At 46.9% G+C, this 26149-nt stretch overlaps 1 protein-coding gene across 1 annotated transcript in view; it reads left to right on the top strand.

Moving 5' to 3' along the window:
- Positions 1 to 26149, top strand: part of Apba1 (amyloid beta (A4) precursor protein-binding, family A, member 1) — a 59390-nt gene that overhangs the window by 28022 nt on the left and 5219 nt on the right. The window contains exons 5-11 of the mRNA XM_013018401.1: positions 257 to 296; positions 3668 to 3813; positions 16023 to 16055; positions 17039 to 17125; positions 17690 to 17875; positions 19498 to 19677; positions 21556 to 21768. Coding sequence (XP_012873855.1) covers positions 257 to 296; positions 3668 to 3813; positions 16023 to 16055; positions 17039 to 17125; positions 17690 to 17875; positions 19498 to 19677; positions 21556 to 21768 — 885 coding nt within the window. The remainder of the gene's footprint in view (positions 1 to 256; positions 297 to 3667; positions 3814 to 16022; positions 16056 to 17038; positions 17126 to 17689; positions 17876 to 19497; positions 19678 to 21555; positions 21769 to 26149) is intronic.

Here is a 26149-nt window from a genome sequence, read left to right on the forward strand (position 1 = left end):
GGACATTGTCAGGCTGACACATACCTTTCTCTGAAATGTAGGGGCTTGTTAAAATGTGAATGGACTGTTCTGGGTTATAAGTGACCTTTAATAATAAATGCATGTTTATCCACAATTTACTTTCTCTAATGAAAAATGGTCAATCACTGGTTAACAAATGCCAATGGTGATGTATTTCTTTTCCATGTTTCATGCATAGTTGTGTTAATGCATATTTCATCGTGCCCTTTTTGAAACCTCTTTGTCTTAATTACAGTCAAGAAAAAGCTTGGCTTCATTCCCCACCTACGTTGAAGGTAAGATCTGAAAAGCAAATATCAGGCACAGAGTCATTCATTAATCTTTTATCAGTTGAGGCATTAGAAACAGCAGATTTTAAAAAAAAAAGGTAGAGCCATGTGTTGGAGGTTCATGTCTATAATCCTGACTACTCAAGAGCCTTAGATCTGAGGGTTAATGGTTTGGAACCAGCCTGGGGGGTGGGGGGGGGAGGGAAGGCCTAGAGATTCTTATCTCCAAATAACCACCAAAATGATGGGCTGGACACATGGCCCAAGTGGAAGGGTGCCAGCTGTGAGCAAAACAAAGCTGAGTTGAGAATATGAGGCCCTTAGTTCAAGCCCCAATACTAGCATACATACATACATACATACATACATACATGCATGGAAGAAAGGAAGGAGAGGGAGGCAGGAAAGAAAGGAAGGGAGGCAGGCAGGCAGGCAGGCCACAAATTGGTAGTAAAAATGCAATTGCTGTAAGCCTCTTATAATGAGATCATGAGGTGAAAGTCTCCTTATGTCTATTCCAGTGTCTCCTACGTGCTTTGAGGACAGTCCAAGTTGAAACAAACTAGAAGGAAGAAGTCTAGAAAGACATTCCCAATAATTCTCAGCTCTTGCATGGATGAGCTATTAATAGTAACATTTGTCAGCACTTAACTCTCTGCCATATACAGTTCTAAGCGCCTCGCATGTAGTAACTAATTGGATTTTCACATCAGTCTTGTAAAGTGGGTTTGGTGTTTATTCTCACGTTATACACGAGAACATCAAAGCACCAGGACATTGCAAAACCAGGCTATCAGTGGTGGGCTTACTCCAGGATTCTCTCGGGAACTGTGTTCTTTGTAGGCTTCAACTACCCTGGAAATTATCTGCATCTTTTGAGAGTGAGTGTGTGTGTGTGTGTGTGTGTGTGTGTGTGTGTGTGTTTGAAATTCCATGAGCATACCTTAGAAAAACTCGCTTCTGTGAAATTCTGTTTTGAGATGGCTTTTTAGTGTGTTCTCTGGGCTGGCTTGGGTTGAGATCCTTCGGTCTCAACTTCCTAAGATCCTGGGATTAGTGGCATGCAACATTATAACCAGCTCTAAAGTCTATTTTGAAATCGATCAATACCAAATCTACAGAGAAATTATAAAAATAGTTCTTTTTATTTCCTGTCATGATACAGTGACATTCAGTCATAGTCAATTTCCCTGAACGATAAATGGTTTCTAAGATCATAATCCCAAACTTAAAATATCTCTGCCCCTTATCTGTGTCCAGGATCTGTGTAGTGTTTGCATCTTTATATAGTTATTTAAATATTTGGGGAACTGTTTTTACATATGCCTGTGTGTGCACACTTTTTCTTTTGGTTGAAAAGTGACCCTTTTCAGTTCAGTCAGACATGAATATATGATATTCCATAGAAAATGTGGGTTAATTTTGGTTTTCTTTTTAACATTGTAAAAACTTACCCCTGAGGGGATCTTTTTCTTGCTATTTAGTTGACAAAAAATTATCAAGTACCATTGTAAATCCATCAGTAGGTACTTTTTATAGGACACTGAAATCTTTTACAGAGGATAGAGTGTGTGTAGCCAAAACCCATCCATATGTCTAATGGATCAGTGTTTTGCTGTGGTACAACCAAAATTGTACATTGTAAACAACCTGATCCCTTCCTCCACTCATAACAGTTTCAAGGCGGGAACCACCTTGAAACTAGCCTGTGGCTGGAGCAGGGTAGTCTGGACACCACAGCAGTGTTTGCCAAGTCTTCCTTGTTAAAACAAAATAACACAAATAACAGGTTCCTTGCCCACAGTTGGGGATTTACCACTTGAGCCACGCCTCTAGTCCAGCATTTGGCTCATTAATGGGGGATGGAACTTCTGCCCAAACTGACTTTGAACCTCCATTCCCCCAGATCTCAGCCTCCTGAATAGCTAAGATTGTAGGTATGAGCCACCAGTGCCTGGCTCTAAAACACCTCTAAGTTCTGTGTTTCGACTGCCAACTTCAGTTTAGAAAAATGAATGTCTGTGCCCTGGTGACTTGCTTATAGTGGGAGGCAGCTGTGTAATTGTGTCTCCTATGTAATCTCAAGATGAACCAAATGGTAAAAATAAAGATAATAAACATTTCAAGTTAGTCCTGCAAAGGGGAAAGCCGAGTATTTCCATTTCCAATTACTGAATATAAGACCCTAAGGTTTCAACAGTGGGTAAAAATGCGTATTTAGTTTCCCCAGATCTAGTACTCAAGTCCAAGAGAGTGCGTGCGTGCGTGCGTACGTGTGTGTGTGTGTGTGTGTGTGTGTGTGCGCGCGTGCGCGCGCGTGTGTGTGTGCGCGCATGTGGGTTCTGGGGTTTGAACTGATGGATATTTTTTTCTCAAGGCTAGTGTTCTACCACTTGAGCCACAGCTCCTAGCATTTCTGGTAGTTAATTGGAAATGAGTCTCACTGACTTTCCTGCCTAGGCTGGCTTCTAACCACAATCCTCAGATCTCAGCCTCCAGAGTAGCTAGGATCACAGACATGAGCCACTGTTGCCCAGCTGAAAGTACAGACTACAAATTAAAATACCTTTCTTAAGTTAACTATTATAAAGTTATACAACCGTCTCAGACATGTTTGAATCTGGAGTGCAGTGTATAAGTGATTGTGGTCAGACTCATATGCCTCCATTGTAAATATTTAAAAATGAGATGAGGCTGTTGAATGAGAACAGAGACTTCCCATTTTCCTTGATCTGTGTGTGAGGCCAGTAACATTATGGTCTGTAAATCGGCAAAGTCGGCTGCCTGGAGCTATGACTTTGGAATTTGACCTGTCTTACAGAATTGAAGTCAGAAGCCATTATAAAAATCCATATACTCTAATAAAACAAATATCTCACTTTTCTGATGAATAAAAATTTCTTTCCTCTATTATAAACCAAACAGAGAAGGAATACAGGAATTGGTGGCCAAAAAAAGAAAAAAAATAGGAAGTCCCCAATGATGCTTTCCTAAAAGATATCTTCCATTCACTGAAGCATCTCTAGCTGATATTGTCACGATGAAAGGCACTAAGTCACAAAAGTCAGGAGGTGAATAGGACATGGTCTTTGTCCCCAAAGACATTGGAGTCTTAACGGGAGAAACTGCATTCTTTATCACTGGACTTTGTTTCCTATTTAAGTAGCTGCTTGCATCAGTACTCACAGTAAACAGCATGGGTAAAATAAGTGATTCTGAGGTGCTGTGCCTTCCATTTGAACAGGAGGGGTGAGTGCCAGCAGACACCGATACCTTAGGTCAGCAAGGTAACCAGGCCAGCAGTGCATGAGGGGAAGGCAGTTCACCATCGCGGGCATAGTGGTCTCCACTCACCACTGTGGTTCTTGCTGTTCCAGTCCCTGGACCTTGCGACCCTGAAGACTTGATCGATGGAATCATTTTTGCCGCCAATTACCTTGGCTCTACCCAGCTGCTTTCAGACAAAACTCCCTCCAAAAACGTGCGCATGATGCAGGCGCAGGAAGCAGTGAGCAGGATTAAGGTAAGGAGGTCTCTGTGGTCCAGGGTGGGGGCAGAGGTTATGCAGCTGATGGCACCTGAGCAGTCCATAGTGTCAGCCCACATCTCTGTGTCTAGCCCATGCTTAGAAAGTGCAGTGAGGGCTGGGAAGGTGGCTCAGTGGTAGAGGGCTTGCCTCACATGCCTGAGGCCCTGGGTTCTATTCCTTAGTACCACAGAAACAGAAAAGGCCAGAAGTGGTGCTTTGGCTCAAGTGATAAAGCGCTAGCCTTGAGCTGAAGAGCTGAGGGACAGCGCCCAGGCCCAGAGTTCAGGCCCCATGACCGACCAAAAGAGAAAAGGAAAAAAAAAAGTGGACTGAGATAACACCACAGGCAGAGGCACATCCGTGACCCTTCTCGTGATCTAAACAAGATTTCCATTGTCTAGTTGAGTCTTTAAATACGAACACGAATTAGGTTGTTCTTAAGAAAAAGTCCATATGATCATCATGTTTGAAAAATAGATATGAGGAAGGATATCATTCTGAGTATTGTGCCCTGGATGTGAGGTGTAACAATGTACTGCCACGGACAACTAGAGGCGAGGGGCTTGAACATTCCTATTAGTGTTGGGTCGCACCAGGCGCACTGCTTTTGAACTGGCTGGCTTCAAGTAAAATGAACAATTTGGTCAAATCCAACCTGCATACGCGGAACAAGCCAATGCAAAGCTAACGCAGTTTTAAACTAGTCGTAGCTGTTTTCAGTCTGTTTCATCATGAATTAAACGGAGCAAGCCTGTTGGCTCCGGCAAGGGCCAGTTTATACCTGGCATAAATCATTCACAACTAATTTGAACCAACCCCAAACCAGCCCAATACTGTGGAAATGCAGAGCTCTAGGAAGCCAGAATGACCTAGAATTATGGATACACCAGAACACTACATGGCATTTATACCATCCAAATGCCATTGTGCCCCAGCACAGAGAGACACACACCTTTCCAGCACTGTGAAGGAGGTTAGATCTCACCAAAATGGCTTTCATCCAGATTCAACTGGTCAAAATTGGTTCCTATCACAAGACGCTCTTCCCCTTTTCATTCCTTCTTTCATATATTCCCAAAACATGGTAAAATGAGAAAGAAGGACACATAGAAGACAGTGAGTGACACCAGGTGCCAGTGGCTCATGCCTGTAATCCTAGCTACTCAGGAGGCTGAGATCTGAGAATCACAGTTCAAAGCCAGCCTGGGCAGGAAAGTCCATGAGACTCTTATCTTCAATAAACCACCAGAAAATCAGAAGTGGCCCGTGGCTCGAGTGATAGAGTGCTAGCTTTGAGCCAAAGGGCTGAGGGACAGCGCCCAGGCCCAGAATTCAAGCCCCAGGATGACAAAAAAACAAAAACAAATACCAGTGAGTGAGAGCTTTGAATCTGTTCATTAGAGAAGAAGTATCCCTTGAGCTCTTCCGTGTACATGATGATGGGAGATGAAGGGTGGAAAAATAGCGGTGGATGAGGTGAAGTCCTTTCCCTTGAGCTCGGCCGTATAGATGCGATGAGGATGCAACCGGAAGTTGTACAGTGAGTGCAGAGGAGGTGTTCGATAGGAAGTGACACAGGAGTAAGTGCAGGTGAGTCCTCAAGAGAAAACATCACCAGAGAGACAGGCAAAAGAAAGGCACTTGTAGGCCTGTCACCTGTGAGAGTCAGTGGCATGCCCAGGATCTGCCAGGGAGTGAACAGTGATCATCTGTTTCCACGGCTACCCTAATTATGACGACTTTGAGCCCTGTGTTAGGGTGCCATCATTGTGACAAATAATTGGGAGAAAGGGTTTCAAAGGAGGAAAGATTTACACTGGTGCACCGTTTCAGTAGTGTCTGTCCACGGTCAGTTGTTTCTGAGCTGTGGTGAGTCAGAACATCGTGGTGGGAAATTAGAGTTGTTCACCTCATGGCAGACAGGAAGCAAAGAAGGAGCCTGTCTGCAGGAGTGGGCTCTCTCCTTCTTCCACTCCGTTCCATCTAGACACATTCATGGATGGACTTAACCCTTCTGTTGGAGTCCTATCCAGATCCTTTCTGGATACTTTTACAGGCGCACCGTGGTGTGCTTTGTTCATCTCCTAGATGTCTCTTCATCGCGTCAAGTTGACAAGATTCACTATCACAAATTCACCCTTGTCAACGTGACAGTCAGATGCATCATCTTATACTGTATTTGATCTCAATGACAGCAACAAGTTCATAATAACATCTGACATGATGTAACTATCCTTAGGTACCTGAAAATCGCACTGATTCCTTTCCCAAAATCTCAACAGCCTTGGTATTGCCCAAAAGTTTAAGCCTAGGCTGAGGATTATGGGTCAGTGGTAGAGTGCTTACCCAGAATCTGTAAAGCCATAATTTTGAACTCCAGTTCCAAGAAAAAATAGTAACAAGAAAAGTCCAATCCCCAGAGTCTTCGCTGAGACTCAAGGAAAACACTTAGCTGTGAGCACCTGTAAAAATGAGCAAACAACTTACATATTTCCAACATAAAATGGTATAGGGTCCACATTCCAATTCCAAAATGGAATCAGAGAAAAGTAGAAAGAAATTAAATTGAAACCAGCAGGGTAAATGTTAAATCTCACAGGCCCATGTCCAGTGTCCATGCATGTGATCATATGACATGAGCTCAGAACAGCTTGAGCATGACTTGGCCATTTATAGCCCACATGGCTTATCTCTTGAGTTAGCTCTGCTCGTGGCCCACAATTGTCCTCAGCTGACAGTCCACATTCCTGGCACCTCTAATTTCCTGGGGTCTCCATTGCATGTTTGCCTTCACTCTCACAACTTTATATTACACATCACCCCTCGGGCTGCCCCCTCAGGGAATCTGTCCCTGCTAAGCACTACCTGGCCTCTTGGGCTTTTCTTTGAAATTTAGGTGGAATCCCTTTTGCCCCTGTAACCTTAGAATTTTTGTATCTCTCAAACACCCATCATGTAGATGAAACCAATGTCTAGCACCAGCTTGAGAAGTAGCCTAAGCCACTTGGATTGCAGCAATCTCTAAGCTCCTGTGCCTGGTGAAATGAATCCTGGGAACTGACTTGCTGAAGGGCTCTATGTGCGCTGGGCAGCAGTAGAAGTCTTTCTGTTGAGTTTACACTGTGACATTCCTGAGTTGCCCTCCTGTAAAGTACTTGGCTATTTTTCACTGATGCTAATCTCTTTGGAAACCATGTATATATTAATGATTTTACATGCTTTCCTTTCCAACCAAATTGGGAGATTTTTAAATCTTTCCCTCTGCATTTCACTATTTACTTGACTAGAAAAGCTAGCCATGCCCAGGCAATAAACATAATGAAGTTTCTTCTGTCAGTTAGTCCATCACCTTTAAACTGAGCCTCAAAGTCTTAGAGCCCAGACAAAACATAAACCAGTTCTTCACTAGGACATAACACATATTGTCTCTAGTCCAGTTTCCAATAAGAATCCTCCTTCCCACATTTATCTCCTTTACTGTCTATGTTGCTATCTGCACTCTAGTCTTCTGAGCCACTGGTACCTTGTGTATTCACCTCCTGATAGCTTGGACTCCTACAAAGGAGTGTCTGTGTCTTCCTGCTCCCTTTATGGCCTGGATGAAGGGCTCAAATGGTCATAAAGGGATAGAGCAAGCACACAGCACACCTCTGAGACATGATGCAGCTCCGTGGTAAACTGCAGCATCCGAGTACAGATCCCCTCCATGACAGATGTATCCCAGTTGATACTTCCATTTTTCACAGTCGTGTCTGGCAGTGTCATCTTTCCTTTGAAGTCCAGCTCCCTTATGAGAAGTCAGAAATTATATTCTAAAGCTTTCAAGGGATTGGTACCCAGAAGTTCCACAGTTCATTTGCACCTAAAAGTAGATGGCTCTGTTCATCAGTCAGCCAGGCAGAGGCTGACTGCGTATAAATGCCTTCTAGACCTGCCTAGAGCAGAGCCAGCAATTGGGAAAACATGTATTTATTTTTACAAGGAAATTACTGTAGTGTGTGGAATTCATTATAGGGTGGTAAAATTAAATGGTTCCATTTCATTTTTTAACTTATAAGTATCATTTTAAAATGTCTTTCTATGCATTGGAAGGAACTGTTGCCTGTCATTAAATATTTTCTGCTTCATGTTCCTTTTACATCCGTTTAAATGCTTGTCAGATTGTTTGACATTAACACACAGCCAGAAGCCTTTTTCAACTGTAAGTGGAGATGGCTGTTTATTCTAGCACCCAGAAAATGGCCATGTCAGGGAGTGGGTAGATACATTTTCCCCCAAGGAGCTAGTCCATAGTCCCCCGTGGTGATCTCTCTAAAGAGACCTGATCTTTCAAGAACCAGTTACTTGAGTCTACCTCAACAGAACCAAAGGCAAAGCTGCAGGGATTTATTTTGCCGTCCATTTAGCACTATCCTTAATCTTAGGATGATTGTAAGTTTCCAATTAGATTCTTTGACCTACATAAAGGTGAAATCGTTTTCTCCTTTGTTTTCTGGTCCCTGTCCCTCCCTCACTCCCCCACAGAAACCCCCATTTCACCCCTTCTTCTTGTGCCTCCGTTTGTGACCAAGGGATGCGGACACATCCTGGTATCTGTGCTGCTGTATCTGAGCAGATGCCAGATAAAGTTTGTCCGTCACATGCTTGCTATCTGTCACCCATACGCTGTACACTAGGATGCAGCATCACTCATTAGATTTATACTTGTAATTTTTTTTTTGGTCCGGTCATGGGGCCTGAACTCTGGGCCTGGGCACTGTCCCTCAGCTCTTCAGCTCAAGGCTAGCGCTCTACCACTTGAGCCACAGCACCACTTCCGGCTTTTTTCTTTTTTTTGCTTATGTGGTGCTGAGGAATCGAACCCAGGGCCTCGAGCATGCAAGGTAAGCGCTCTACCACTGAGCTACCTTCCCAGCCCCATACTTGTAATTTTTTAAGGTTACTATTTTCTTAATTTAAAAAAAAATCATAAATTTGCCCAATGAAGAGAAAATTTAGAGCTATAGCTTGACCAGACATTTCGACTTAATGGGAAATAAAATAGCCTCAAAAGCAAAACTGTCCCTATTAAAACTTCTGCAAGCCGAGCACTGATGGTTCATGCCTGTAATCCTGGCTACTCAGCAGGCTGAGATCTGAGGATCACCAGCCTGGGTAAGAAAGTCCATGAGAATCTTAATCTCTAGTTAGCAAACAAAACCTCAAGTGGTACTGTGACTCAAAGTGGTAGAGTGCTAGCCTTGAGCAAAATTGCTAAGAGACAGCACCAGGCCCAGAGTTCAAGCTCCACAACCAACCAAAAACAAAAAACAAATAAATAAACTTCTGCAATAGGCACTTTGGGAGTAAAAATTGTCTACCAGCTGATCCTTGGCCTTGAGAAACTTGCAATCTAGTAAAGAAATCAAAAGGATGATTTAGTTAACATTACTACAAAGCAAACAAGAATCCGAAACACCTTTTGCTTCTACTAATATATAAGGAATGTCTTTTAAGTCCTTAGCTGATGGTACACACCTGTAATCCCAGGCAAAGGCAGGAAGGTCATGAGTTAGAGGCTAGCTGGGGCTATAAAATAAGTTTAAAGCAAACCTGGCCTTCTTAAAACCCTGTTGAGAGAAAGAGAAGAGAAGGGAAAGGGAGGAAAAAAGTAAAAGAACTGTATGTCAGAATACAATAAAAGGAGTAGAAAGCACCTGGTGTTGCTCATCATTATCTAGGAGAATACTGTTCTTCTAGAATCTTCTAAGAGAAATACTCTTCTTCCAGGAAGACCATACCAGCTCCACACCTCCCTATACCTTCGAAATTCATCTGAACAGTGGGTCTTAACACGTAGTAGTAGCAGCAGCAGCAGCACAGTCTTGGGCCTAACCCCAGACCTACAGAGTCAAAAGTTCTAAGCGAGGCCCAGGAGATGCCGGTATGCACTACAGCTTGAGAGTGAGAACCCCATGTTTTCCCAGACTCTGCTCTTCAGTGGTTCTAGTCAAGCCGAGTGCCTGTCACTAATTGGCTTTCATTGGCAAATACAGTCAAGAAACACTGCAAAATAGACGTCCTTCTGCTATAGTTGCTACACATGTTTTCCTATGAAGGGCTCTGAGAAGGGATGTTTCAAGACACCTCTCACCTCCTCCTCCACCAAGGAGAATCAAAGTCATAGGTGTGTGGCTGCATTTTGAGGTGGTGGCCATGGGAAAGTGTTGGAAATCAACAAGAGACAGACAGCGGACCCTCCTAAGATTCAGAGGCCTGAGAAGACTGTATAGAAAGACATAAAGCAACAACGTACCTCACTCAGCATTGGCTGTCTGGGCTGTGTCATGGGAACAGGGAATCTCCCCTCGGCAGGGGTAAGGGTGAGAGTCCTCGCAAACTGTCCTATTGGTGAGGATGCTGACATGCTAGCTGGTAGGAAAGCTACCCAGGGCCTCAAGGGCTTGTGGCCCATGAAGGTACCCGAAATCTTCACAGCATCCTTCTTCGGAAAAGAATCTCACCTCATCTCCCGGTGAACACTTGGGGTACTGTAGCCAAGAGCCATCTTGACAAGAACCCTGTGTAGTCCCAGTGAGTTAGCTGCCTTGACAATCGATTGTAGCCCTAGAGTGACGGGCTGAAGCCCCACTGGTGCTCTGCATTATAGAGGATGGCTGCAGGGACACAAAAAGAACCAAGCCATTAGGGAGTATGACTGTGAGACTCGGCATGGCTACCTACGTATGGTCTTGTCCCAGGGCCAGGACTACAGGTAGGCACCCATACTGTCTGATTCATGCTGCCTCAAGTGTGTGCTTCTCACAGGGTGGAGAAGGACATGGTCGTTCCCCTGTGGCCTAGCCCACGGGGGTTTATACGCTAACGGCCACCTCCAGGGCGTGCATGCTCAAAGGAGGCCCCTTGGGGAAACTGTGGCCTGCTCTGACACGGTCGTGGTCCTACCCACGCTTAACTATGCGAGTGAGGGGTGGCAAAAGGCAGGAAACCCAAGCTGTCGCCTCCCTGGGTATGAAGGACTAGGAAGCACTGAGGCCCTGCATGGAAACACCAGAGACCATGGTAGTTCCTGCTGCCCCCACCCACAGGGTTCCTGTGGCCCCCACACCCTGTCTGACATGCACTGCTATAAACTGGGTGTGAGGAGGAGTGCTTCAGCCCCTTTACCACTATGGGGTCACCCAGTGACCTTGCTGGTAGGGTTGAAGTAGAAGTTCTCTTTTACTGGTTAGAAATGCTCACCTCAAGAGTTTCTGCTGACCCCCACTGCCCAGTAAGGACACCACCCTGCCACGGTAGGCCTATCTACACAGTGAGCACACACACACACACACTCACTCTTCACCACACCGGGCTGAATTAGTCCCACTCCTGTGTGTCCCACTAAGACAGCCATCCCCCCTCTGACATGGCACATGCTATACCCAACATCATCAGCCACAGCCAAAACTACAGGGAGACTCCATCATGGTTCCCAGGTGAAAGTAAAGCCAGGATTGTGTAGCTAACTCACACCCCAAGACACATCTTTAGAAGGAAGCCCACCTCCTAAGAAGACCATCTCGTCAAAGCAGCAGAATACCCGACCGCCAGACACACGAATCTCAGTGGACCATGGAAAGTGTGAAGGAGAAGGGTAATAGGATTCTCCAAAAGAGCATAACTCTGTAGCAAGCAGCAGACTCCACAAAGAAATCAACATTGATGAGGATGTGGAGCTGTGGCTCAAAGTGGTAGAGCACTGGCCTTGAGCAAAATAGCTCAGGGACAGAGTCCAGGCCCTGAGTTCAAGCCCCACATTGACCAAAAAAATGCATGATAAAAAACATGAATATATAGTTACAAAAAGTCTTGGGAATGTGGCTTAGCGGTAGAGTGCTTGCCTAGCCTGCATGAAGCCTGGGTTCGATTCCTCAGTACCACACAAACAAAAAAGGCTGGAAGTCGTGTCATGGCTCAAATGGTACAGTATTAGCCTTGAGCAAAAGAAGCTCAAGGACAGTGCCCAGGCCCTGAATTCAAGCCCCAGGACTGGCAAAAAAAAAAAGTCTTAAGAGCCAAGTGAATGTCAAAATACACGTTAACTTAGAGGAACACAACACAGAATATGAATGACAAATTTATCCCAAAAAATTGAAAAACAGAAACCTTAAAAATGAATAGCTCAAGCAGTCGTAGAAATAGTCCAGTTGAAAGCCTCTCAACAGACTAGGTCATATGAAAAATATCTGAATTTGAAAACAGATCTTTTGAAATATGCCATTCAATCAAGGAAAGGAAGCAAAGTGTGTGCAAAATCATTGGGAGCTGGGTATAGTGACTCATGCCTATAATTCAAAAGGTTTTATGTGAAAACATTAAATGAATAGCATCGACATGTTTGGAATACTTGAATGTCAACAGATAAAGGTTAAAAGCACAGAAAACCTGTTCAATGAAGTAATAGCACAAAGGGTCACTAGTGTTGGCAGATTTATGTATAAAGATGATGACATCTTTGTGGCTTCACTGCTGAGATTACTGAACTTTTAAAGAATTAATGTCAAAAATTTCTCAAACCGCTCTTCAGAAATGATACTCCAACTTCATCCTGTGAAGCCAGCTTGGTCTTGTTACCAACCCTGTAGGGAAACAACAACAACAAAAATAGAATATCAGTAGAGACCAAGATTTCTGAAAGGCACAGGTGCAAAAATCTACAACTAAATACTAAAAAATTTAATTCAACAACACATCATAAAGAGCATCCTCTGTGCCAGGTCCTATAATCCTTGCTACTGGAGGCTGAGATCAGGAGGATTATAATTCAAAGGCAATTGGCTTTTTTGCAGAAAAGTCCAAAGACCAACAGACAAATAGTGCATCCTATCTCAGGTGTGGAAGCTAGAAAAATAAAACCATGATGGCTAGAGATCAAGAGGGGTGGGAGGAAGGGCCTGAGACTTGTATGTGATGAGCACATGCCCAGCTCCATGAATAGGAAAGGAAGGAAGAAGGAAGGAAGGAAGGAAAAGGGAAGAAAGAAAAGGGACTCCTTGCATTTGTTTTGTCCTGCCATGTAGCTCCCATAATTACTTGGGCACAGAACACATTGTCTCTGTGTTCAACTGCTCATGTCTTGTTACTCTCTGGAGAGAGCTTTGTCTGCTTCCTGTGAGCCTCTCAGGCACCCTAGGATGGAAATCTACCCTCTCTGCACAGTGGGGTGTGGTGCCTGCCCCACCTGAGTGTGCCAGACTGAAGGCAGTGCTGCTAGCTCCTGTGCCATCATCCTTTCTCCCCTCTGCCTCTCCACTGGAGGCCAGCGGAGCGCGGCCGCAGCATCTCCATGCCGGTCTGTGAGGCCCCTGGGTCCGCCTTGCAGCCGGGGTGGCAGGTGTTCACGGTGCATGCGTTTCCGTAAGGAACATTCATAATCAAACACGCCTGTCAGTCTTTTCTAGCCTGTCCCACGGTTCATCCTTTTTTCCATTCTTTTTATGATTTCCTTTGAATGTCAAGAGTTATGGTTTCATTGTAGAATTAACTGTTCTATCATGGCAGCTTTGTTTAAGTTGTGTCATTGCCCATCTTGCTTGAAGACGTCTGTGGTCAGTAAAGAGGAGACAGGGACATGCCCATCAGGCCCCCCACCCCGTCCTGGACATTGGCCTCCACACCTCCTGCTGCTCAGAATGCAGGGAGTCCTGGGAGGTGGGAACATGAGCTGCTTTTGCAGGCAGATCGGAGGTGTTCACAAAGAAGCTCAACAAGGTCACCTGCCTGGTGCTCCAGGGTGAAGTGTGACTCTCTGCTCGCACCAGCTTGGAATCTCCAATCTGTTACATCACGGCTCTGTGACCCTGGCAAAGTAACCCGTCTCTCTGTGCTTCCGTTCCCTCTTGTGAAAAGTACAGATAGTGTAGGCCCTGCCTGACAGGGTTGTTGTAAATTGACACACAGAGGGCTTAGCAGGACCTTGGCACGTCATAAGTGCTCAGTAGATGTCTACAGGAGAAAGACAGGACCCCCACCAGAGATACACCCCTTCCCCCCTCCTCCCCTGCAAGAGTGACTTAACAACACACTCAGTACACTGGGCCAGGTGGGAGGAGGGGGCCTGCTCCTCATCATACCCTGTGGTGCAGAAGCGTGAGGAACACCACAGAGCTGGAGGGTCTGGGTGTTCTTGCTTGTGATAGTGTTGTCAGACCTCTCTGACCTCTCCCAGCTGCTCACCCTGGCTCAGACGCCCTCATTTTTTTCTTCAGTAGTCCCCCTGAAAATTTCTTTTTCTTAATTTTCATTTGCTGAGGATACTTGGTTATCATAATTGACTGACTTAAAGATGGTATTGCACTAAGTGCATAGAAGTGTTTGAACCGTGCAGATCACTTCAGAACACCTGTCATGAAACAGTTTGCCTTTTGGATCTTCTAATGCCAGGAAAACACAGAATTTTGGGTCTTCTGTGGATGGCGGATAGATTTCCCCTTCGCAAGGGCCTTTTAGGAGCCCAGGTCCTCAGCATTTTGACCCATGCTGCCAGGCTTTGGTATGGGAAGTAATCAAGGTTCCGCAGTCATTGTCATCCAGAACACACAAGCATCCAGATGGTACCAGGGCCATTAACCAAGCCTCTTAGGACGACACACATCATGATACATGGACCCACAGAAGTGTGGTGTGTGGCATCTGTATGCAATATTCATACCACTGGCGTGCGCAGCCACAAGTGACTCACAGGGAGCTGCCTTCAGAGCTCTTCATCGTGAACATGATCGTAGCCACCAGTAACAGCAGGAAGGAGGCTGGGGGGAGGCAGGGCTGCTCTGCTTCCTCCGGGTTCCTGGACCCCTGGAGGCTGGGAGATGTTTCTGTGAGGCATGCGCATGGCTGACTCACCCAGTGCCCGTACAGTGCGGCGGCTCCAGCAGCACACTTCAGTCCCTAGAGAAACAGGTGCGTTGCGGAGGACTTTTCTTGCAGGCGGAATTCTAAGAGTGTGAGAACAGCTCTCCCCATCCCATCCCTGCAGCCTCCGCACTGTGACCCCTGCCTGGCCCACCATTATTGACGCAAGATGGGTGTGAATAGCAAGTGTTCCCAAAAGCCAGAAAACTGTGACCTGACAGGAAATTAGAATCGTGTACACAAAGACGGTCTTTACAGTACTGCTCAGGGAGCTTCGCATACATTGTTTAGGCTCACAACAAACCCAGGAAGCAGATACTCTCTAATCCCCATTTTTTTTCCAGCTAGAGAAACTGAGGCCCAGAGACATTTAAGTGGTCTCACCAACACTTAACTAGTAGGTAGCAGGATTTTGTTTTAGGCAATCCAGCCCCAGCTTTTCTCAACTATGTTACCACTAAGAGCAAAGCCAGGCCTGGTAATGTATGCCCATAATCCCAGCTACTAGAGAGGCAGAAATCAGAAGGAAGATGGTGCAGGACCAACTTGAACAAAACTCCCCAAGACTCCATCTCCATCAACAAATGCTCAGCACAGTGTTGTACACCTGTCATCCCGGCTATATAGGAAGCATAAAAGGTAGGATTGCAGTCCAGGCTAGCCCAAGCATAAACTCAGAACCTTACTTGAAATTAACCTAAAACACAAAGGACGGTTAGAATCTGTATCTACCTCCTAGCTCAACTGGTTAGACACCTTCCTGGCAAGTGCAAAGCCCTGAGTTCAAACCTCACTACAGCTGGAAACAACCTTTTGATTAAGAGCAGAATGAAGTTATTAATTCTTAATTTAGTTACATAGTATATTTGTATTACACAAATATAAAGAGAAAGTATTGCTAGAGAGAACAATAAAATGACCACCACAACAGGAAGACATGAAGTATCATAGCTATAAGACAGATAATGGGGAAAAAAATAGTGGGCAGAAATAAAGATCTAGTGTGAAATAAGCAGAAAATCAGGCATGCAATAAAGACAGAACCAAGAGAAGCAGAAGGGGATTACAGAGCAGTTAGCCTCAAGAGCACATCAGTACATTTCCTTCATCCCATTCTCCATCACTACCTACTCAATTCTGAGTTAGGAACTCGGCTACCTTCGCAGTGGGATGTTTAAGCTAGTCGACTTCCCACAGAAATGCTGTGCACCACTGTGGATTCATCGGGCAGCCCCCTCTGTGGCATTGAGTCTCTGCAAGTTCTTTTCTAACTACTATTCTCCTGTCTCTGTTTGTTCCATGCTAAGCAGATGGCCCAGAAATTAGCCAAAAGCAGGAAGAAGGTGCAGTACAAACAACTTCATCAGCTTGGTTGTTATGCCTGTCCTTTCCATTTGTTTATGTTTTGCCTCTTCTTTTTTGTTTTAATTTCGTGTTTTTGTTTTCTGCATCCAGCAAACTTTTCGTTCCGATTTCTTTTTTGAACCGCCCCCATAAGCCAGCCTTTCTCAAAACTCAGTTGCCTAAAATGGCCGTTTTTCTGTTGCTCATAAGTCATTTCACTTGAGCGGAAGGACAGGGAGCAGATTGGAGATGCTAAATGAACCATGATGGGTAGTGTGGCAGGATTGACCAGGTGGCAGGGACATTGGGTCTGATCAATTACCGATTTGGGGATTTGTCAGATTGCTGGATGCAAAAAAGAAAACTCGCTAATAACCACACATGTGCCGAGTTCAGCCCTGAACGAACCAGACTGCGCTTTGTGTGGGCTGTGGAGCTTCTGGGTGCTTATGAGCCAGCTGTTTCCTGGATGTGAGGCTTTGGGGCTCCTTGCTAATGGGGTGGCCAAGGTGGTGGTGGTGGTGGTGTGTGACTGTGAAGACCCTCTCACCAGAGCTGCAGCCAGGGCTTTGCTGGTACCTCCTGTAAGCACTTCATCAGTTCAAGTGGGGCAGGACTGGGAGTGACTGGCCCAGGGCCTTGGCTAACCCGATACTTGCCTTTCCCCATCAGTCTCCCAGCCTCACAGAAGAAGGCCGGTCACCATCTTGGTTCAGAGTCACTACCCTAGTACGCTGGGTCCACAGGGAAGGACGCAGGGGCCTCTGTGTCTGTGACTCGAGATGCTAACTCTCGTCCACATGTCCGTCCTCTGTATGGTTCCTTTCCCCTGGCCAGTTGAACCCGAGTCTGCGTTGCCGTTCTGGTGGCTGTGTCTTGGTTGTCTGTGTGTGTGTGTGTGTGCGTGCGTGCGTGCGTGCGTGCATGTGCGTGCTAACCTTTGGGTCAGGATACCATGGTGAACGCTCTCTTTCTTCCTCAGGCTCCTGAAGGGGAATCTCAGCCTATGACCGAGGTCGACCTCTTCATTTCCACCCAGAGAATAAAAGTGTTGAACGCCGACACCCAGGTACTAGCTGGTTACTCCCCTTTTCCCGGGTTATCTCATTCTGTGGCGCTGGGCGATGTCTGTGCCCTGTGCTTGTGCCTATCCCTAGATGCTGGGCAGCACAAGCCAGAAGACTTGGACTGCAGTGTCTGCTAGAAGTAAGGGGTACAAGTGTTTCCTTAATAAAGCTCAGAGGAGAAGAGAAAATGTGGATGTTGTTTCTTCTTCCCTGTAGAGAGGATGACTTTAAGAAAGGTTGTTTCAGATCAAAACACACACACACACACACGCACACACAAAGCAACTGTGCTATTGAGATACTTACCCCTCCTTTTAACTTTACCACCAGAGATGCTACTGATTGGAAAATGTTTCCGATTTTCTTATTTTGTTTCGACTGCCACAGATGATTTCTTGCTCTCAGTTAACCAAGGAGAGGCCTGTGGGCCCTAGTGGGTGTCATGAATCTGCCAACGAGGTATGAGCCCACTCTGACTGTGGGGCATACTTGGCTAGGCTGGGTGGGGGGGGCCTCTCCTGGGTCATCCGGCCATGGGCCAGGCTGATCTGCCCCTCCCACTCCAGGAGACCATGATGGACCACCCACTAAGGACCATCTCCTACATCGCTGACATTGGAAACATCGTGGTGCTCATGGCCCGCCGGAGGATGCCCCGCTCCAACTCTCAGGAGAACGTGGAAGCCTCCCACCCGGCGCAGGATGGGAAAAGGCAGTACAAGATGATCTGCCACGTCTTTGAGTCTGAGGACGTAAGCGTAGACCCCGCGATCTCATCTTGCTTAGGTGACCTGAGTAGCCGTTGGGTAGCCAGATGCCCTTGATTTCTTAGCACCTGAGTTAAATGAGTTAAACTGTTAACTCATTCCACATTAAGCATCTACTCATTGAGTAATTGATGGAGTCTCCTACTACGCGTCAGACACTATTGGAGGACTAGGGATAGAGGGCTCATGAAACATACGAGACGCTCATTATGTGAGTTGAAGGGAGCCTGCAAATAAATAGATAAATACATTCACTGTGAAGCTAGACGTGGGGAAAGTAAAACAGGGTCAAGTAGATGATCAACACAGGCCTCTTTTATAAGGTAGCATGTGAAGAGAGGCCTGAAGGGAAAATGAGAACAAGTGCCAAGGCCCCGAGGTCGGAGCCTGCCGCATTTGTTTGAGAAGGGCAGAAATGAAGGGCTACCCTGCTATGAAGCTTGAACAAGAATACGAACAATTCAGTCACACCTGAACTGTAGAACTGACTGCCCAAGCGCCTCTCACCTGCGCACCCAGGTGCTTGGACAGGACAGATCTTGCCGGTATAAAGCTGACCTGCGGAGCCTCTCTGCCTCAAACAGCCAGAGTACCAAAAGGCAGGTGCACTGCCCACCCAACCCCAATCCTCTAACACCTGTCCCTTGCCGGCTCTGAGCTTTGTAGTCTACTTTGTCCCCAGAGGGCCACCCCAGGGCCATGCTCCGTGCTCATTTCTCACGAGAGCAGAGAGCCCTATGCGCCTAGGAGAAGCAAACAGAATTCATTCTTGTCCAATCCAGAATTCCCCTAACTGGGGTCAGTTGCCTTCCTCCAGGAAATGGAGGACAAAGGCAGTCTTCTCTCCTCTAGGAATCCACACTGTCACAGCTGCAGCCGCAGCCAAGAAAGACAATGACAACTGTCACAAGTCTTACTGGCCTGAACCTCTAGAAAGCAGTCCCCCGTGCCCACAGCCTTCGGTGCCTCTCCCTGCCATTCTCCATGCTGTGCTTTCAGAGGAGGCCAGACATGCTAACCAGACAAATGGAGCTACGGAAGGAGCCCCTGGGCTGCATTGTAGAATGCGAAGGCCATAGAAAAGGTGGCCTTGGCTCTGCTCGCAGGCTGTGACGCTCTCTGCAGGACTCTCTCTCTCTCCTCCACCAGCCCAGGAGCCCAGAACAGTTTACTCCCTGGAGATTTTTGTGGTTGCTGTTTGCTCCACAAGGGAAGAATGGAAAGAATAGAGAAGCAGGATGAGAGTGAACTAGACTTACACCTTTCCTGTCCACCTAAACAATGGCAGGGACATTTGAAATGGTACAGGATGACTTCACTGTGAAGGATTGGCTTTTATGTGACAGGAGATCCAGCATCTCTGACCACTACTGAAACCCACTGAATGCCACTGGCCACTGAGTGGACAGGAGCTTCCTTATGATCATTTGCATAAGCAGAAAGGTCTCCTGGGAAGCAAGCACTGGTACCCCTTATATAGCACCACCAGCCTACCCGATATCAAGGGCCCCTCCAGCTCCAGGAGGAAGTGTCTGATGGGGCCCCAAGTGTCCACACCCATAGCACTACGTGTTGACTACCCTTTTCTCTTCTGGCTGCTTTCCCAGGCCCAGCTGATCGCACAATCTATAGGGCAGGCGTTCAGCGTGGCATACCAGGAATTCCTCAGGGCCAACGGGATAAACCCCGAAGACCTCAGCCAGAAGGAGTACAGTGACCTGCTCAACACCCAGGACATGTACAATGACGACCTGATCCACTTCTCCAAGTCGGAAAACTGCAAAGATGTAAGGACTTCCCTCGTTTCCCCACCCCCCTCCACCCCCAGGCTGGGCTGTCTGGGTGCTGGCAGCTCACAAGTATCTGAGGCTCCCCCTCCGTGAGACTCTGTTATGAGGTGCCCCCCCGTGTAGGTCAGGTCTACAGAAGAGGCAGCAGCTTCTCTGCCCCCCAGGAATGCAAAGCTGTCCTTTCAGTGAGGTCTAAGGGTGGGGAGACCTGACCTCTGCCCTGAGGAAGCCCACAGACCAGGTGAGGGCACTAAGACAGTGACAGTGCTGGTTCAAGCACTGCTCACAGCTCCACAGACCAGATCCTGCGCTGAGATGATAGGGGCGAGCTTCCCTCATGCGGGCCAAGCTCTCCGGGTCATGTGGCATGTGCGGGAGCCAGCAGAGCAGCAAAATGAAGTCACAGTAGGGAAGTCTGATGGTCAGAAAGCTCTAGATGCGTCAGGGAGTCGGGAAGGAAATGGCCTGGCTAGAGCAGAGGGCGGGCACAGGAAAAGAGATGGAGAGACCAACACAACATCCAGGTGACACGTGGAGCACCTGCAGATCCAGCCAAAGGGTCAGGGCTTCGCCCCAGAGATGGGAAAGAAGCTTTCATGAGAAAGGAAGCTTAATGGCTATCCATGCGTGTGCAGTAAAGGCTCTCAGAGCACAGATTGGGATCCTGGTTGAGGTTGATTCAGAATGAAGGGGAGCACGGTGATGTCTTACTGGGCATGAGCCGCCTTCTGATCCAAGGCAAGCACTGGGCATTGATTGTCTCCTCGGGACGAAAGTACAGGCAGTCTTCGTACCCTGTGTCTCTCCTTGGTCAAGGATGGGCAGGGGCCAGGTTAGTTTGCACCGTAGGCCAGGTGGCTCCCACAACAGATGGGTATCGGCGCTGGAGGCCGCCAAGGCAAGATGGAGGCCATCGCAGAGTCAGCACCATCTAGAGGCCATGAGGGAAGGGTCTGTTCTGAGCTCTCCCCGGCGCCCTGACTTGGCTTACAAATAGCTCTTCTCCCTGTGTCTTCAAATCCTCCTCCTATCATGTCTCTCTGTTCCGATTTCCTCTTATCAGGACACCATTATGCTGGCCAGACCCCAGTCTCACTGTACCTCTGTAAGGGCCCTGGAGATACCTCTGTAAAGGAACTGGTAATACCAGTACCAAGTGAGGGTCTCCCCCTGAGCTAAGTGAGTTCCTCAGGGAAATTGCCACTAGTGAAGTTCAACACCCTACCCTGAGGATAGGGTCACAGGCTGCGGAGGGACTGCGTCAAGCCCCTGTGGATATGCACACGCACTGTGCCAGACGCTTCCCAGAAGGGTCTCGCCCTTTGGCCACATCTGTGCAAACCTCCCCGTCCTACAGGTGTCCACCATTTTCTTTTTCCTGAATTTTCTCCTTATTGAGACGTGACTCCGTGAATTATTTTGGACTTGAGAATCTTAAATCTTGGAGACAGTATATAAAGTTCTGTAGAATGGAGAAATCTGTGCACAGAATAATGGCAAAGGCCATTACTGGAAGCCCCCATGGGCCACCTGACTCACCGACAGAGCCTATTTCTCCTGCTGTTGGGACGACAAACTTGAATAATAACAACCCAGTGATATGTAATATAATCATAGTAATCATAATAAAAACCTGATGCCCTTGTGGTTGTACATGTACCCGGATTGTGAACAGAATAGCAGGGCGGATTACAGAACCTAGTGTGAAGTTGTAGGCCTGTGTGACATGCTTCCCCTCAGACTCCAGAGGTCCTGCAATGCAGAGAAGGTAGGAACTCCCCTGGGCTGGAACCACTGGGGAAATGTCTTTGATTTCTCTCCCAGCCTCACAGGGTTACTGATTCCAGGCTTTCTAAGTGGTTTTTCTTCTTTCAGGTTTTCATAGAGAAGCAGAAAGGAGAAATCCTAGGAGTCGTGATTGTGGAGTCTGGCTGGGGCTCCATCTTGCCAACCGTGATCATAGCCAACATGATGCACGGAGGCCCTGCAGAGAAGTCAGGAAAGCTGAACATCGGGGACCAGATTATGTCCCTCAATGGCACCAGCCTGGTGGGCCTGCCTCTGTCCACATGCCAGAGCATTATTAAGGTACCTGGACCTAAGCAACATGTACTTCTGTTGTAAACCTGAAATGATGTGAACCAGTTCATATGTGAATGCATTTTATGTTCAGACGCCCAGGAAAATACACATACAAAAGGCACAGCCTTTTCTGGGTACTGATGGCTCATGGCTGTAATCCTAGCTACCCAGGAGGCTGAGATCGGAGGATTGAAACCAACCCAGGCAGCAAAGTCTATGACACTCTTATTTCCAATTAACTAGCAAAAAGACTGAAGTAGAGCTCTGGCTCAAATGGTAGAGTGCTAGCCTTGATCAAACATTTAAAAAAATAAAAAGCTCAAGGATAGTACCTAGAAAGTCCTGAGTTCAAACTCCTGGACTAGCACTATAAAAAAAAAGGATAGACTTGGTCTTAAGATAGTGTACATTCAAGTTACTATTACAAATTCTTCCAGAATTTGTTTTTAGATCAGAGATAGTATACTTGACTCAGCGAACACCACTGTCTAAAACCAAACCCATTGCAAGTGTAACTAACCAATCACACTAAACCTAGCTCAGCCTCAGCAGAATTGTCTCCAGCTCAATAATCCAAACAGTCTTTTATAACAGCCAGATTGGCATGAGATGATTTGTCAGGCTCAAGCCTATATTTCTAGCTACTTGGGAGGCTGAGATCTGAGGATTGCAATTGGAAACCATCCCAGTCAGGAAAATCTGTGAGACTCTTACCACCAATTAACTACCAAAAAATCTGGAAATGGAGCTGTGGCTTAAGTAGTAGAGGGTGCTAGCTTTGAGCAGAAAAACTCAGAGATAACACCCAGACCCTGAGTTTAAGAGCCCCGAGGACTGGCGCACACATGTGCGGAGGGTCATGGGAATGCTTTTCAGATCTGAGAACAGAACACTGCGATGCAGGTGAGTTCTTCCTTCTCCCAAAGCCTGCTGGCTGCTTGTCATGAGAAGAAACCTCTGTTAGAGTCCATGCATTCTTTTTTTTTTCTTTTGTCGGTCATGGGGCTTGAACTCTGGGCCTGGGTGCTGTCCCTGAGCTCTTCAGCTCAAGGCGAGCGCTCTACCGCTTGAGCCATAGCACCACTTCCAGTTTTCAAGTGATTTATTGGAGATAAGAGTCTCACGGACTTTCCTGACCAGGCTGGCTTTGAACCATGATCCTCACATCTCAGCCTCCTGAGTAGCTAGGATTACAGGCGTGAGCCACCGGTGCCCAGCTCCATGCATTCTTTTTCATATAATTACTCCTTATTCAACCTGAACTGATGCCATTATATAGACCAAGAAGAGGTACTTAAAAGGAAATTAAGTGTGGATGTTTGAGAGGAAGAAATTCAATTTTCTTCTTAACAATAAGGCACCTGTGTGCTCTCTTTTCAGCACACAAGTGCTTGTCAGTTGCATGGCCAATCGGGCTGTAGTATCTGTAGCCATGAGCTCAATACCCAGACTGTGGTACTGTGAGAAAACTGATGCACAGCTTTCAGATTTCCTGAAAGACTTGTTAGTTAGTACCCAGGACTGAGGAATGAACCAAAGAATCATACCATTATCTGGGCTAAGCAAACAAGAATCACAAAAGCCAATGTCCTCATTTGAGCGGGGAGCAGAGAGGGCAGGAAAGAGTACAGGACTCATGATCAAGCACTGCTTCACCTTTCACAAGTAAATTCTACCTCTAGCTTATTATGCACTCAAGTGTCACTTAATTACAGAGCAACATATTCCAAGAAGTACATTGTTAAGTGGTTCTGTCATTTCTGCAAACAACATTGTCTTCTTCCACAGATCCCAGTCGGTTGTTTAAGTGGCCTTTGATGCAACCAAGAGCCACGTTAACCGTCCCTATGGGCCTGTCAGTGTCACATGCATACTATCAGATAGTAAACCCTGGTTTCTTTTTTAATAACTAGGAATACATTGTAAAATGGCAACGAAAGTACAACACAGCTAATACATAAAACAGTAACAGTCGAGTATTACATACTGTCAGGGAATGTCTATTCCCTTATGCAGCAGCACAGTAGATACATTCACACTGCCATCACCACAAAAGGAAGGGCTGTACTACAGTCAAGGATGGGACCCTGTCATGTAGACTGCTGGCCGATAGCATCCTGCCTTATGCAGTATGTGACACCAATTAATGATAAGATCACAGACTTTTCAAAACTCGGCATTCAGGCATGAGTCACTGGGCATCTTTTAGGGGCTGAAGCTGAAACGTGCAGAACTGGAATGCCCAGATACTTGGGGATGAGAATTAGATCACTGAATGGGTTCGGTGGGCCGGCCTGATCATGAACTAGAGGCAAAAGGCTGCAAGAGTGAGCAGAAGGAACTTCTTGTGGGACGGTGTTGATGTTGACCTTGAAAGAGAAAAACCTGCATTGGTAGCTGAAAGGACAGTAGTGTTCCAGACCATCTGCTGGAACTGATGGACAGCGGGACTGGCTCTGAGCCCGACCTGAGAGGGCTGGTCCATGTTGCTGCGGTGATGTGGTGAAGGAAGGGGTAGCCCAGGGTTAAGGAAGCAGGGCTACCCCAGATGGGCAGCTCTTGGTCCCCAGTGAACAAGTTAGTCATTAAACATGCAGTATGTATACACAAGAGCCACAGGGAGCTGTGTCATCCAGAGAGACAGCAGCTGTCATCCTTGGGCTCCATCTATGAAGAGAGATAACCAGATAGCCACATCAGCAGAGGGCTGTGTACTTCCTGAGTGTGCACACGGATTGGCTTACTAAACTCTCACAACAACCCTCTGGGACTGGTACTAGTGTATCATCTATTGTACAAGTTAGGACACTGAGGCACAGTCATTGGTAGAGCCAGGTCACTCAGCCAGTGAACAGCTTGACTCTAATACGGAGATGTCCAGGAGCATGCTGGCCACATGCCAGCCCTCTTCAGCCAGGGGTGATCTCACATACACCAGAAGGCCTGGAGACAATCTTAGTGGCCTCCCCAACCTTTGAAGAGAAGGTACTGCGGGCATCTAAGGTGTGGAGTTGGGGATGCTGTCAAACATCCTGCATCTCCACCCCACCCACAGCACAGACTTGCCCCACTCCAGATGTCCATAGTGCTTAGGCTGCAGGGATTAGAGTTCAGATGCCAGAGAGAGAAATCAGGGAGAGGGACATGGGTGAGTGGGTTTGTGAGGAGTCTGGGAAGACTTACAGGGTGGAGAGGAATATGTTAGACTGAATGTGCCCCTTCCACATAGGTCTGGGGATATTAGGAGACAGAGTTAGAGTCTTGGGAGGTGGTGAGACCACAGGATGGAGTACTTACAGATGGCATTTTTGTCCAAGGGAATCCAGGCTTCAAAACTGTAACATTTGTTGATGATAAGGCACCTGGTCTGCAGTGCATTGCTACAGTAGCTGAGCTGACACAGAGTAAAGATGGCGATGAGGGGGAAGCAGGAATTTCCAAGGACTGGCCAGCTCCACATCAGTGCCTGGTTCTCTCACCAGCCATTCCAGGCCAGCCCACGGGGGAGGAGGTGGGGGGGGGCTGGCCATAGCCAGGTTCACACATCTGAGTCATGGATGCTTGCTCAGGGCCCCCAGCTGGCCGTGAGCACTGACCCTCCCTTCTACCCCCTCCCTCACTCTCCACAGGACACACACCAGGTGAGGGGGCGGGGCAGCCTGACCATCTCATCTGCCACATGGAAACTTAGCTTTGTCTGATGGACTTCCTAAGCAGAAAGGTTTGTTTGAGCCAGGCAACCCCCGTAATCCACTCAGGAGCCAAGATCTGAGGATCACGATTCAAAGCCAGCCTGGTCAGGAAAGTCCATGAGACTCTTTATCTCCAATAAACGGCTCCAAAAAAGCCAGAAATGGCACTGTGGTTCAAGTGGTAGAATGCTAGCTTCGAGAAAAAGAATCTCAGGGACAGTGCCCAGGTCCTGAGTTCAAGTCCCAGGACAGGCACAAAAAAAAAAAAGAAAAAGACTTGAGTAACTGAAGTTTGAGGTGGATAAATGGAGTATCTGTGGAGTCAGATGATTAAAAGGCCATTTGATGCAAGAAGCATAAGAAAACCGCTGCTTTCTTGGGTGCCTTCTTCACTAACCTACACAGCTGATGGGCCCCAGTGAGAAGCCTCTGAGCATGCTCAGTGCCTGGGGTTCTGCAGCTTTGTTGATTCCCATCTGTGGGGAGGGCTAGCTGCTAGGATCACCAGTACCAAAGGGAGATGACCGTTCAGTGGGTGTGGTGCTATTTCTTTTTTAATTCTCTAGATAACACTCCCCTGTATTGCCGGCACCGAGACAGAGAATCGTGCTGCCCCCACACTACGGGGGAACATGTAGGCTTCAAAGCCTTGGGATCCTGTTTGTTTCCTCACTAGCCACCAGTTCGCATTCTGA

This window comes from Dipodomys ordii, unplaced genomic scaffold, assembly GCF_000151885.1.
Source record: "Dipodomys ordii isolate 6190 unplaced genomic scaffold, Dord_2.0 Scaffold40, whole genome shotgun sequence".
Lineage (NCBI taxonomy): Eukaryota > Metazoa > Chordata > Mammalia > Rodentia > Heteromyidae > Dipodomys > Dipodomys ordii.